At 55.6% G+C, this 14,460-nt stretch overlaps 1 protein-coding gene across 2 annotated transcripts in view; it reads left to right on the top strand.

Moving 5' to 3' along the window:
* Positions 1 to 14,460, top strand: part of GALNT14 (polypeptide N-acetylgalactosaminyltransferase 14) — a 208,248-nt gene that overhangs the window by 178,599 nt on the left and 15,189 nt on the right. For both annotated transcript variants that reach the window (XM_045979482.1, XM_045979483.1), the window contains exons 7-11: positions 830 to 917; positions 1,618 to 1,702; positions 4,362 to 4,465; positions 11,739 to 11,865; positions 13,848 to 13,940. In XM_045979482.1, the coding sequence (XP_045835438.1) occupies positions 830 to 917; positions 1,618 to 1,702; positions 4,362 to 4,465; positions 11,739 to 11,865; positions 13,848 to 13,940 (497 nt within the window). The remainder of the gene's footprint in view (positions 1 to 829; positions 918 to 1,617; positions 1,703 to 4,361; positions 4,466 to 11,738; positions 11,866 to 13,847; positions 13,941 to 14,460) is intronic.

Below are 14,460 nucleotides of genomic sequence, written 5' to 3'. Positions count from 1 at the left end.
AGAGAAGCACGCCACGCTCAGAAGAGTAGTTCTGGAGTTGGAATTGGCAGGGCCGATTGGGGTGATGGGGAGAGGCAAAGCTTCTTTGTGCTGGGAAGCAGAGGGCTGCACGATTGTTCTGTTAGCAGAAATAGGCAACCCAAGGGAAAGGAGCACGTTTGGAGAGAAGATAAGGAAGCTGTCACTGAAAGCCCATGTGAAATCCCCATGGAAGGGGCCAGTGGCTTAGATGTTTCCAGTCTGGGAGCAAGGGCGTGTAAGTCAGGGCTGGAGGCACAGATCTGTGAGGACCACAGATGACATCTGAAGGACGAAGTCTCCAGAGATGCTGCTCCTCACCTTGCCTAGAAACATTCACATCAAATGAAAATATTTGGAAATTCCAAGGTGTTCTTCCTGTGCGGGTGTGGCTTTGCTTCACGCAACTAAAGACTGAGGTCACCTTCCCAGCTGCCTGGGGCTTCTGCCTCCTTGGAGCCCACCAGTGGTGGAGGACTTCTAGAGCCCTCTTCTTCCTGCCTTCCCTTTCCTCAGTGTCCTCACTCTTTGGCCCCTGCTGGGTCCCTACCATGCTCCGATGGCCTTGGGGCTGAGGAAGCTGTCAGAAGTCAGAGAAAGGTGTTTAGCATTTTAGGCATTAGAACCAGGGCAGTCACAGTCCCCAGTGCTCCATTTTATAGATGAGAAAATTGAGAACCACAGGTAGAAATGCTTGGTGAAGGCTACAAAACCAGCCTGGCATTATGAGGGGAAGGCCCTCCCATGCCCGCTGACACCTGGCCTGGTTCCTTGATGCCCCAGACTGAGCCCAGAGTCTGCTGTCTTCCAGGACTACACGCGGGTGGTGTGCCCTGTGATTGACATCATCAGCTTGGACAACTTCAACTACATCGAGTCTGCCACGGAGCTCAGAGGGGGTGAGTGGGACCAACGCCTTCTCCCCAGCAAGGAACCACCGCTCCCTCTGGTCAGCACTTTCTTGGGGGAAGAATGGGGAGAAGTCTGCTAGTTTGTCTGGAACGTCCAACCCTATGTCCTGTAATGTCAGTAGCCCAGCGGTAGCCTTACCACTGAGACTATGAATGCAATGGCCAGGGTCCCGTACGGGATGCATCCAGACCCCCGAGCTCTGGCTCCGATGTGGGCTAACCCTGGGATGAGGAGGGAAGCCAAGGACGTCCTGGCTTCAGTGGGGCCTGACCTGTTCCAGCACAGTCTTGGGCACCACGCACTCTCTGAGACCCACCATGGCTGTGCTCAGGGCCTAGTGCTGGTCCCCCAAGACTGATTTGAGGTGACTCAGCCCCATAAAAACCTGCTTGCATCTTCCCAAGACTCCTGACCAAGGGTCATGCCCATGACTATCCATTCTGTCCCCCTTGGGTTCTGTTGAACCTGACTCTATCGTCTGCCCTTTATCCCCTCACCGTGCCCAGCAGGGGAAGGCTAAGAGAGGCAATAGGAGGTAGAAAGAAACTGCGAGAGACACCTGCCTGCCTCTTTACTGATGAGCCTGGGTGAGACCTGCTGTCCCCAGGCCCACCTTCCCTGGATGTATTCACAAGCTTCTAGAAAAGGGATGTGTCGTGCACATCAGCTGAGTGGGTGTTGTTCTAGGGTTTGACTGGAGCCTCCACTTCCAATGGGAGCAACTCTCCCCAGAGCAGAAGGCTCGGCGTCTGGACCCTGCTGAGCCCATAAGGTAAGACAGGTCAGGGGTGGGTAGCGTCACCACTGGGTCCTTCCCTCTGCCACATCTTACAGGACGCATTTCACATTAGATGCTCAAAAGATTGAGAAGAGACCAAAAGAACCCTTTGGCAGGCCAGCTCTCCTTCACCCTTACTTTAGGACTTTCTGTCTTCAAGGAGACTTCTCCTACGGGGACAGAGTCCTGATAAGACCCATACTCAGGAGCTGCTCAGTGTGGTCCTCCCACACACGTGCTACCATGTACTTACGCTTCCCACTAAATGCTGGAGGGTCCCAGATGGCCCTGCTTGAGCCTCTGACAGAGGGAAAGATGGTCCGTTCAAGCCAGAGCAGGACCGCTAGGTCTTAGATGTCAGGATTCAGCCAAAGAAGGTCATTTCACTTACCGCCAGCCCCTGCTGCTTAGTAACACCCACGTCTGCTCGCCCCCCTGCGAGGACAGGATGTCGCATCGACTCTGGGTTCTTCAGCAGAGCCACGGATGCTTTCTCCTGGTCTGCATTCTCCCTTCACGTGGGAGGCTCCCAGCACATGGGTTTGGGGCCTCTTGGAGGGCCGGGGTAGACTGGAGCATGATGTCCACCCCATGGGGGAGCCTGGGTTCTCAGCTTGGAGGGCGTATGGTCTGGATGTTCCTACCGAAGATGGGCGCACCTGCCTCAGACCTGCAGATCTCCACACTGACCCTTGTGGACCTCAGATGGGATGTCAGGGGGTCCAAAGTGCCTGGAGAAGTGTGCAAAAGGCCATTGGGGTGCACTTTCTCCAGCCAGTGACTTAGGGGTGCCCCAGATTCTTCGTGGGCATCTCTGTATCTCCAGACCTGCCGTTGGGTCATTTGCACTGAATCAACTTAAGTCAGATGGGAAGCAAGGAGCTAGAAGAGCCGAATGCTGCCGCTTCTGACAAATGTGTATGGCTAGGAGGACTTTTCTAGGGACCAATGTCTCACCCACCTGCCAGCCCCTTCCCCCTCCCCAGCCTTCATGAGCTGGAGTGATGCCAAGAGGGAGACTGGAGCCAGACAGCATGCTGGCTAATGGCTTCTACTTCTGAACCTCTTTACCACGTGGGGCAGCTTCTCAGTTACCCCCTGCGGGCGGCCCCCAATGGGGCAGCCGACCAAGTCAAGGACAAGGGCAGCTGTGCTGGTGCAGCTTACCTTCTCTGGCCCAGTGTGGGGGTGTCTCAGGGCAGCTTCTGTTCTTGTGGGACTATCTCTTTCATCAGAGAGCGAGCGTTTCTCAGGATCGGCCCAGGGAACGCCCGGGGGTCGTGGCCCTAGGAGACCGGGTTTCTTGACTGCTGTCCGTCACCTACCTGACATAGGAGAAAACTCCCTTCACCCTCTGGCCCTGCTGGATGAGGGGCCAGGTCCCTGCGGGCTCAGATGCCTCTCCCCGCTGTTGATCCTTCTAGATACAAGTCCCGGTGCTCACTGGGTTATCTGGTTGGACTCTGCTGGGCTCGCCTGCCTTCCTCGGCAGTACTTTGCTTTCCGAGTGGCTTCTCTGGCTTCTCTCTCAGTGGCCAGGGGCAGGGGAGGTGGGGGCGGGACCCCAAGGAAGACGATGAAGGTGAGGGTGTGCTAGTTTGTTGGGGCTGTAGCAATGTGTCACCCACAGAGCGGCTTATTGACAGAAACATACCGTCTCGCAGGTCCGGAGGCTAGAACCACGGAATCAAGGCGTCGGTGGGGTTGTTTCCTTCTGAGGGCTATGCTGGCCTCTCTCCTTGGCTTGCTTTCTTTTTCTTTTCCCTTTTCTTTTTAAAGAATTATTTATTTATTTTAGAGAGACTACAGGAGCGTGGGGGAAGGGCAGAGGGCAAGAGGGAGGGGAAGTGGATTGCCTGCTGAGCGGTGAGCCTGATGCAAGACCAGATCCCAGGACCCTGAGATCATGACCTGAGCCGAAACCAAAAATTGGATGCTTAACCCACTGAGCCACCCAGGTGCCCCCTCCTTGACTTTTAGATGGCCGTCTTCTCTGGGTCTCTTGCCGTTATGTGCTCCCTGTGCACGTCTGTCTCTCTGGCTCCACGTTTCCTTTGTGTAAGGACACTAGGCACGTGGGGCTGGGGTCCACCCTAATAACCTCATTCTAACTTGATTACCTCTACAGAGACTTTCTCCCCAAATAAGGCCACATTCCGAGGTACTGGGGGTTAGGACCCAAATATATATTTTAGGGTGACATAACCCCTCACCAAGAGTTAAAGAGGGAAGAAAAGGGACAGAGCCCAATCTCAAAACATGGGTGTGCCAATAACGGGCGCTGCCTCAGTCCTCCTCCTCTGCCTGGGCTCCCAACAGTGGAGCCCCCAAAGACAGCCACGCTGGGCAGAGCCTATGGGAGAGGCTGGCAGAGGATCCCTGGGCCTCAGAACAGTGGGCTTTAGAGCAAGTCCTGGCCCCCTACAGTAGGTATGCTGTTGAGTAAATGAGCCTGTCTGTGAGGTCAGGAGTTTTAAAGTCAAAAGGAAAAAACGCTGGAGTCTGTTCTTGTTTTAGGTAATGCATTGACCCTCGTAAAGTGGAAAAGCAGTGGAGAAAGAAGCTTGTGGGGTTCTGCCTGGTGGGGCAGATGACTGGGGTGGTGATCCCTCTCTGCTCTCCATAACTTTCTCTTTCCCTTCCGAATGCACAGGACTCCCATCATAGCTGGAGGGCTCTTCGTGATGGACAAATCCTGGTTCGATTACCTGGGGAAGTACGACATGGACATGGACATCTGGGGTGGAGAGAATTTCGGTGAGTCACTGTGTCTGCATCCAGGGGCCAGCGGCATGTCTGTGTCCTGGGCCCACTCGCACCTGGGATGAGGGTCTAAGAGGGGTAGTAGGTCACCCCTTGGGGGCAAGGCCAGGTGGGGCACGAGAGGAGTGGTTGCTGGGAAGCTGGAGGTAACGGGGCATTTCTCCAGGAGGAAAGCCTCCATGGGAAGACCATCAGGGGCAAGTTGACAACAGGCCAGCTGGGAGCAGGGAAAGAGAAGGAACGTTAGTCATGCCAGGAGAGGGCTGGGACTTTGACAGACCTAGCTCCACGGATTTTCACAACACCCCCAAGAAGCAGCCCCATGTCATACTCTTAACACACGAGGCGGCTGTAGGGTAGCTCAGTGTTATGAGCTCCTTGGGTGGGTCCCAGACTTCTCTCTCTCCTGGGGCTGCAGAATGAGCTCTGTACCACTGGGGTTTGGGAACCTGTGCCCCCTGCCACCCTCACCCTCACCCCTTCCTCTTTCACTGAGATAAGGGCCAGACGCTTCCATAGCGACTACCCCAGACCCTCTTCATTAACCCGCTGCTGAGAGCTGTGCGCACGGGGCGGCCAACAGATGTTCACCAAATATTACAGGGGTCGTCATCAATCTTCTTCAATGCCAGGCTCCTACCCCCAAATCTCTGGGTTCAGTGCTCCAAGCTCAAGCCTGCCTCGGGCAGGGGTTTGGCTCTGTTTTGTTCCCAGCCGTCTCCGGCTTCGGGCAGTGCCCCCATGAAGGAGGCTTCCGGAACTACTTGTTGAATGAGGTACCAGAGGAGGAGAGCAAGAGGCAGGCATGTCACCGGGCACTGTTCAGCATGGGTCCCCAGGCGGTGGCACGGCCCCGAGAATGGATGATCCGTGGGGCCCGTCTGGCATTCAGTAGTAATCCCATGCATTGTCCTCTGCCATTGTTTGCTCCTGTCCCTGCCTCCAGAGTATTTTATGGCTTTCTTCCTCAGTCACTAAGAGTTATTTTCCAGAAATTTATGGCTGCCAGTCTGACCCATAGCATCTGTTCTCCCAAACTGGGCAGTATAGAGAAATCCATCAGATAAGTACCATTCGGGGCCTGGGTTAGAAGCTCAGCAAACAAGCAGGAAAAAAAAACAAAAAACAAACAACAACAACAACAAAAAAAAACCCAAGCCCCCGAAACCAAACTGATTCCCCTTTCTGGCACCCAGTCCTGGACCGTAACAGGAAAATTGGTTACAGGTTCAACATCAGCGCTGCCTGCACAGGCCCAGGAGAACTTGGGTTCCGTTAGGGCCTTATGCTTCCCTCTCGTGATCCTTAGTGATGTGCTCTGGCCTTTCCTCCCGTCGTCAAGTGACTCCTTCCTGCAGCCCGTTTGATCGACAGCAGTCATCTCGTTTCTGCTTCAATGCAATTTATGACAATAGCATTCACCGCTTCACAGTTCGGCACACTGAGTCATTGCGAATTTGTGTGTTGAATTGTTAGAAAATGCTTCTAGCCCATCTCGCTCTAGCCTGTGTCTGGCAGGGCTGACATAGCCTCCCTCAACCTTGCAGAGGGAATGTGACCTTTCCTCCACGTGGCAGTCACTTTGGGATTCAGGCGGCACATCATTTTTCATGATGGCCCGTTCTGGTCCAGCCTGCCAGTCCCTTCTGTTGATGGCAGTGTGGACACACACCTGCGCCTGTCCAGGGACAACCTCAGCTGTTGCCTCCCAGTCGTCTGATGCTCCCAAGTGTGGATTTGAATGGGGAACGGGGGAGGGGCTTCTGAGAAGCTGTGAAAGAGGCATTTTACAGTCCATGGGAGAATTTTTTAAACCACAAAAAAGCATTGCAGACGGCCATCCCAGGAGACACTGTTTTCTACCATCCCAACATTCCATTATGTTATAGCCCGTTCCCAGCACTTTGAAAGCCATTTTTAGACTTTTTTTTTTTTTTTTAGCATTTTATATGTCAGAAGATGCAGTGCTTTTCTGATAGTACGTAGATCATGTGGGGCAGTCCAGCTCTGCCGGAGAGCATAGGTAGGCACCTGAGGGCATGAACGTGGGGATTTGGAAGAGCCCGTCAGGATGGGGTGACGATCGGGGGTTTGCTGGGACTGGGGAGCACTGGTTCACCTTCAGAGGAGAGACGATACTGAGGGGAAAAGAGTTCTTCTCCAGGGGGTGGCAGGGGGCCCTCTGCACCTACCAGCTCACCACATCCTGAGAGCCACAGCCCCGATGTCATTCACATCCACCCCTCTCTCCGTCCCCAGGACTGTTCTGTTCCCCTCAAAGCCAACCTCCCACTGGGCCAGAGAGCACAGTCTGAAATGCCGTTCTCTCCTACTTCCCAGACCAGGCAGCCACCGCGGCTGTTTCTCGTCCTGTTCCGTAGGGAGTATGGGGAGTTAAGGACACCCCATTGGCATTTGCGGTCTATGGCCCTGGGTGACCGCGGTGGGCCTGTGGCTAGTCCTTGTTCGGCAGGAGAGCTGGATGCAACGTGACTGCCCCAGATGGCATGAAGTACAGTGCTTTGGACCAATGAGATGATCTCTGCTCAAGTCCCATGTGTTCATTGCAAAATAATAACAAGCTTCCAGGCCTAGGAAGTGCTGAGAACGTAAAAGATCATTAAAAGGAAGAGTCTCTATTGGTGCATTTCTGTGTGTGGACTTAGGGATAACAGTAGCCACCTCGTGCCCACCGCGGCCCGTGCCACGTCCCCTGTCCTGAGCTGGCCAGGAGTACAGTGGGTCCCTGTTGCTGTGGGTACAGTGTGTGTTCGTACACAGGACATGTGGCTCCGTGCAAGCTGGAGTCAGTGTATTCAGCGGAGACTGTGTCGCAAGCTCCCTCCACCTTTGCTCAGAAACCAGACTAGAAAATAGAAGTGGAACCTTGGACGGTCTGGCCGAGCTATGGTGTGCGAATAGCTGTAGTTTGGCTTCCGGGGAGAAAGCATCCTCCTTCCCATCCAGCAGCCGTGGGCTTGGCGCATAGACGCTAGGCTGGTGGAGGGTGGGGTAGGGGGGCCCCCGGGCCCTGGTCAGACAGCCAGTGGGTTGATGAGGACACAGGAGGGAAGAAGTGAGGGTGGAGGGTGGGGAGATTCGCCCTCAAGTAGGAGTCTGACGTCTAAAGAAAATAAGATAGCGGTGCCCCCCCGTGAGGTTAGAATAATTACCCGTCTCCCTGTCTGCAATTCAAAGTGGATTAGGGCCTGCGTGAAGCTCATCACCGGGGAGTTGTGGCGACGCTGACTCAGCGAGAACCCCCTATGGATTCCCTCCATCGTCTTTTCGCCCCATCCCCCTGACTTAAGAAAGTGATGACTTGGCAGGATCCGCAGACGTGGAAAGCAGAGGGTCGGGGCGGTGCCCCACACCTCCCCACACAGCACTTCTGATGCATGAGCCCCCGCCGCCTGGCGCCTCTGGATTATGAGACTTTCCCCAGAGTCAGCACATCCCCGGGAGGACAGTCATCCTAACGGCAGTGGTGTAGACGAGGGCAGGCAACTCCACTTCTGGGTGTTAAATATCCCTGTGAACCATCACACTCATCTGCACACTCCAGGCTGCACCACCCAGACTGCCTGAGTCAGGCCCTGGGTCTCCGGTCACCACCTTTCTAACACGCAGGACCCTGGAGCCTAAAAGCTGTTCCTGCCCCTCAGGGTGCAGGCACCTTGGGGAAGCATTGGCTGCACTGAGGGGGCGCAAAGACGGACATTTGTCAGGATTGGATGGCGGTGCTGGTGGTGGCTAGTCGTAGAGGAGCCTCTCTTGTTGGCCTCTGGAAGCCTGGAAGGCAGTGTCTTTGTACCCGGAGCGGCACTGGTCGATGGAGGCTGAGTTCTGGAGCGGGGAGCGGTGCTTCACCCCCAGGCACTGGACGGCAGGGTTCAGGTCGGACCGCAGCTGATCATAACATAAGGACGTCCGCAACCATGAGCACGGTCATTAGGATGACTAACAAGCTACCACCTGAGGAAGGGGGACCGAACAGAGTGCAGCCCAGTGTCACCAGGAGTGGATGAAGAGGTCATTTTCCTCCCATGACTCAACGTTTGCAGAGTTGAGATACGGGGCAGTTTTCAGCTAAAGCACCAGACACAAGACAATGAGGAGGGGGGAGGGCGGGTTTGACAGGTGGGGGAGAGGAGGCAGGCAGCGGTAGGCTGTGGAAGCGCGGCCAGGGGCAGAAGGTGCACGTTATCTGTTGGTGTCCAGCGCCCCTCAGTCGAGCGTCACACGGCCCCTGCAAGCCAGTGCCGGAGCCAGGACAGAGCTGGGGCTGGGGAGGGATGAAGGGGAGCCCTCAGCATCAAGTGAGCCATAAGGTCAGCCAAGGAAACAGGGTCAGGGGGACCCTGTAAAGACAGAGCCTTGGGGTGGAAGACTGCCAGGAGACCCAAAGGAAGGTGAGGGACCAGGGTCAGATGACTACTTTCCAAGGTGGGTCCTGTGCCTACGGTGGCAGAAGGCAGGACTCAGGGATGCAGAGGGAAGCGAGATGGCAGGCAAGGGGAGCACAGAGAGAGAAACAGGTTGCTGGGGTAGGAGGGGGTGGGGGAGGGAACCAAGACATCGTTTGGAGGGATTCGCTTTGTAAATGAGGAGGGACATATGTCTTATTTGAATACATGGAAAGGAAGAGACCATGGCCAAAACGTATGCGTATTTTGGGAAGAGGGCTGGCACCAAATTTGTAGGTTATATCTAGTAAACCAGATCTCCATCTCTAGTTTTGAAAGATGAGATGGTTTTCCTTTTTTGGAATTGGAGCAGACCGTATTTTGAGATCCTGGGGAGGAAGGGGTTGGAGCACAGCAGACTTTTGGAGCACACTGTTTAGGAAGACATCCTGAGACCAAAGTCACACACGCACTGACAGTCCCACAGGCTGACCCCTGTAGCCAGCCCCGCAGTGCGCTCGTGTCAGGGTGGAGTGGCGGGTGGGGGCGGGCAGCTGAGCTCTCTCATGCTCCATGTCCCACCCCCACCCCCACGAACGCCAGTCTGGACATGTGAGCTCCACAGTGCCCTAGCCAAACACCACATTGCTACGTATTGGGGCTTGATGGAAAGTCAAAATCTGGAATGTTACGTCCACAAATTCCAAGTGTCGTTGGTGGCAGAAGAAGAAAGCTGGAAGCAGGCACAGGAGGCCGGTGCTAACGGGGTCTGTGTTTCAGAGACTGGCTTCAGGGACGTCTGATTGTAGCTGTGGCTCCTCTTTCCATCCTACTTAAGTATCCCCCGTAGTCCCAAAATTGTGTTTCATTTGACATAGATGGCCGTCCTGCAGGGTGGACCCTCGGTGAGGTGAAGCAGGTTTCCCCATGGACATGGCCCAGGGGCTGCTGCAGAGTCGGGGCTGCGGACCCCAAGGCCAAGCTCTTCCTGTCTCCCTCCCTCCGCGTTCTTGCCATCATTTGGAAGCAATCCTGAAAAGTTCTTTCTTTATCCTAGCATACACACATTGTCCCTACCGTGTCCCCGAACTTCCTGGGTATGAGCCGTAGCCCATTTGGGACAACACCTGGGCACGCCGAAGGCCAGGTATCAAGAAAGTGACAGCAATGGGGTTGGTGTCCACAGAGCCTTGCCTGCAGCTCAGGTACACAGGGCAGGAGGCAGTAGGGGATAGGGAAAGGCTGGCTGAGGACAGGTAATTGAGAGAGCCGGTGAGGATCGCGATGAAGACATCGTGTCCAGACACCTGCTTGGAGAGCTGGACGGGAAGGAGACACAGAGCAGGAAGTGGAAAGAGAGAGAGAGGACCCAGGTGAAGGAACCCAGGGAGGTGGTGCCCAAGGAGCTGGAGGGTGCCGTGCATGTATATGGTAAGAAGGCACTAGAATACTCACATCCTCCTTTCCTGCTCCTGGACCCCAGCCTGCTTCCACGTGCCCCTCCCCCCCACCTGCAGGAGAAGTCACCCAGGGGCATGGATTTCTCCTGAGCTTGACTGCAGAAGCGCGAACCAGGCAGGAATTCCCAAATGGGGAACTAACGTTTCCCACCAGCGGCGTACCCCGTGGGATGCACAGGGTGCAGTCAGTAAGGAGGTGCACTGTTTGTAGAGAAGTTAAAGCCCTCACAACACTGCCGAGCAGTCACTGATACTCCCCTCCACCACCTTGGTCCGCCGTTGCCTCCTTCTGGGGCAGGGGCACTGCCTCAAGCCCGTGAGGACAGGGCCCCAGGGGAGAGAGGCACACCCAGCCTAATCCCGCTGCCTCTGGGGACTCCTCTCCTGCTGTGGCTGCAGCAGCCAACCGGGAAGAAATGGGCGTGTGTGCAACATTCCCACCGTGGGGAACAACCCCAGCAACAGCTCAGAGGCTTCCAGCATTTCCTAGGCTACTGCCAAGACATCTCCCCCCAGGCTGTAATTCAGGCGCCCTTATGGAGGGGCAGAATTGTGGTCCAGGGGCAGAATTGTGGTCCAGGTGTTGGGAGCTGCTCTCCTGTATGCCTCGTCCAGGAGCTTGCTGGGAATCCTGCCCGTGGGTATTGTTGGCCGGTCAGAATGTGAACCTCAGCACCTCCAAGACAGCCTCTTCTTTCTGAGTCTTGACTGTCGGAAAAGTCTCCTGTATTCTTTTTTTTTTTTTTTTTTTAAGATTTTAGTTATTTATTTGACAGACAGAGATCACAAGTAGGCAGAGAGGCAGGCATGGGGGGGGGGGGGAAGCAGGCTCCCTGCTAAGCAGAGAGCCAGATATGGGGCTTGATCCCAGGACCCTGAGATCATGACCTGAGCTGAAGGCAGAGGCTTAACCCACTGAGCCACCCAGGCGCCCCAGTCTCCTGTATTCTTGAACGGAAAATTCTTTCTCCTTGGTCCTGGTTCTTACCTGCCAGGGTCATCCAAGCATGTCTAATCCATCTTCCATGTGTCCAGAAGCAGCAGTCTGGGTCACCTGAAGGGTGTAGCAGGGGCCCTGCACCAGGCTGGTCCCCAGATACGGCCCTCCCCCCATGAACGTGCTCCTCCAAGCCAGTCCCTGTGTGTTTCCATATTCACGCGCATCACCCTCCCAGCTGTGAGTTATCATCAGCCCCAGTTACAGAAGGGGAAACTGAGGTCACCCAGCCAGCAGAGCACACAGTCTGACTGTGAGCCAGCTCTTGACCCCCAATCCCAGGCTGGATGCAGCGGGGGGCGCTGACCCCTTCCTTGGGCCTAGTGCCCCCGATGCTGCCATCCTGTGTCCCTTCCCCTCCGGAGAGCACAGAGCCGTGCTGAGGGGGCACGACTGTCTTGCAGAAATCTCCTTCAGAGTGTGGATGTGCGGCGGCAGCCTCGAGATCGTCCCCTGCAGCCGAGTGGGCCATGTCTTCCGCAAGAAACACCCATATGTTTTCCCAGATGGAAATGCCAACACGTATATAAAGTAAGTGCGAGTCCCAGGGGTTCTGTGGGGGCAGCAGAAAGCCTGGTGAAGGGTTGTGGCTGTCCCCAGTTCTCTGGTAGGTTGCCTGAGTGTTCTGGGCGCTCAGGAGCCACAGTCATGCTCCTTGGGACTCTGCCTAAGCAAGGGAGGTCGGACTGGCCCACCCAGCAGCAGGAGGAGGTCTGAAGCTCTTCTCCCCCATGGACGTCCCCACGGCTTGCCCAGGCCTGCGAGTCCCTGGGCAGCACTGTCCTGTCGGGCGTTGGATGTTTGGGGTTGTTTGGGTTTGGGGGAGAAGATTCCATTTTTGCATCCAAGTTCTAGAAGATCTGCGGCTCCCCCTTTCAGCCTGGGTCACCAAGGGAGAGTTCGTCGGAAGGATTTGAGAATGGGGGAGCACAAGGGGCTACTGCTCACATGCTTGGCCCTGGGCTTCTTCCCTAGGGTGTCTGCACCTCCTGCTGGGGGACAAGATGAAGATCCCGGGGTCTCAGTACACCCATGGTGTCCACTTGCTCATTCCTGCTCTGTCCCTTCATACACCTTCTGTGATTCCTTCTCCTTCGGGCTTCGCCTCTGTTTTAGGAACATTTCGTGTATGTCCCTCCTTACTCCAGCTGCTCACCTTTTCCCTTCATCACCTTTGTCGCTCACATCTGACGGCTTCACTTACCCATTCATCCTTCTTTTCCCTTTTTTCTTTTCTGTCTTGTCCATTTGGGGGAGGGAGGAGTTAAGCATTTCTTCATTTGGGGTGTCATTTTCCTCATCTGTGTTCTTCTGTCCCCGGTTTTCACACATATAGGCGGGTATGGGTTACATCCTGACATGAGCATCCTGGGGCTGGCATGGCTCTGACCAGGGGGACAGTTAACAACACCTTTTGCAGAAACCTCTGGGCGAGGGTGGGGCAGTGAGAAATCCAGCGGCCACTGAAGACAGGGCTGCCTTAGGCCTTGGGCTTCCAGAGGAAAACGTGAGCAGGTGACACCTGGTATAGGAGAGTGATGGGGACAGTCCTGGGCTTCAGAACATTCTCTGTCTTTGGGTCTGGGCCCTGGCCAGTGGGTCAACCAGCATGCAGTTTGCTGATGGTTAGGCCCCGGGCAAGGAGCCGGCAAAGCACCGGTAACTGCCTTCCCTGCACCAAGAACAGGCTGCCAGTGGGTGACTGTCATTTCGGGTCCACTGGCTGGGAAGGGCTTGCACAGACCTCCACGGAAGACCTCTGCTCCAGACAGGACCAGAAATCTGCAGGGGCATGCCCTGTTGAGTGAGGCCCCAGGGTCACAGACATGAGCCACAAGGTCATGGATGTGGGCCCCAGCGGGGACTGCTTCTCCACTGCCCCTGGTGTCTGTTTTCTGATGGCCTCTTTCTTGCCCTGGGGCTCTTCTGGTACCGCTGCCTCCCTGCCCGCTGCGCAGGGACACACATCCTCCATGGCAGTCTCTCTCGTTTTCAGTGACCTTTGAGGTCAGCCCCAGAGCAAACACCTGATGGAAAAGCCTAGTGAGCTGGCCAGATAGCTGACAGCTGGCTTAATTACTTGATTCTTGACACCTGTACCTTGCTCTCAGATGCTGTATATGATCGGCTTTCTTGCCCAGAGCTGGGACCCCAGCCCTTGCCCTGCAGAAAGAGGGAGCACCTGGAGTGGGAGCCTGTGTGTAAAGGGAGGCGAGGTGGCCTCCGCCGGCCTTGTCTCTCTCCTCTTGGTTCCTGGCAACATGGGCGTGTGTGGTGTGTGGACTCTCCTCTCCCAGCCCCCTCCTCCTTTTTCTTTTTGAGCCGCAAAAGTTCCATATCTGGCATAATTTTTCAGGTGTTACCTTTTGGGGAAGAGTTCGTTCTGTGTCTTGGAGTAAAGGCCCCATGGGAGGTTGGGTGGGACGTGGCCGGGCTGGATCGTGGGGGCCCCCGGCTGGGTGATGCTGCTGCATGTGCATACTGACTGCTCTGGGACACCCCCGTCTCCCCAGGAACACCAAGCGGACGGCTGAGGTGTGGATGGATGAGTACAAGCAGTACTACTACGCTGCCCGGCCGTTCGCCCTGGAGAGGCCCTTTGGGAAGTAAGTGTCCCTTCTGGCTGCTTTGCACAGGGGGTCAGGAGGAACGCTGGCTCCTGACAGCCAGTGTATCTGGTCGCCCAGGCTGGGACCGCTCTCCTTTGCACCGCTTCTTGCTCCTGCCCTCCTGGGAGTGCAGGGTTTTCCACAGCTCTTGTGGAACAAGTGGCAACCTGGGCCACTGCCCTGGGGGGTGAGCTGTGCCTTGCACCACGGAAGGACATTTCTAACTTTTTCTAGAAAGGTGGGGTACAGAACAGGACAGCCTTAGTCCCTCCAGCTCAGAGCTCCTCTTCCTAGTTCTGAGTCCTCCAAGGCCAAAGCACCCTCCTTCCTCCATGGAGCAGTATCCTACAGGTGTCCCCAAGAGCCATGCTCCGGCTTCGTCCAGGTAGATGAGAACAGGGAAGGAATTCTGTGCCAAGGCCACGAAGGCTCTCCTGGGAGTGCTCCCCAGACTCTGAGAAGTGGGTTTCATTGCCTCCATTTTATAGGACAGGACACTGAGTTTTCTGCAGGTTAA

Source organism: Meles meles, chromosome 15, assembly GCF_922984935.1.
Source record: "Meles meles chromosome 15, mMelMel3.1 paternal haplotype, whole genome shotgun sequence".
Lineage (NCBI taxonomy): Eukaryota > Metazoa > Chordata > Mammalia > Carnivora > Mustelidae > Meles > Meles meles.
The sequence above is the reverse complement of the archived record's forward strand: the minus strand, read 5'-3'. Positions and strand labels throughout refer to the sequence as shown.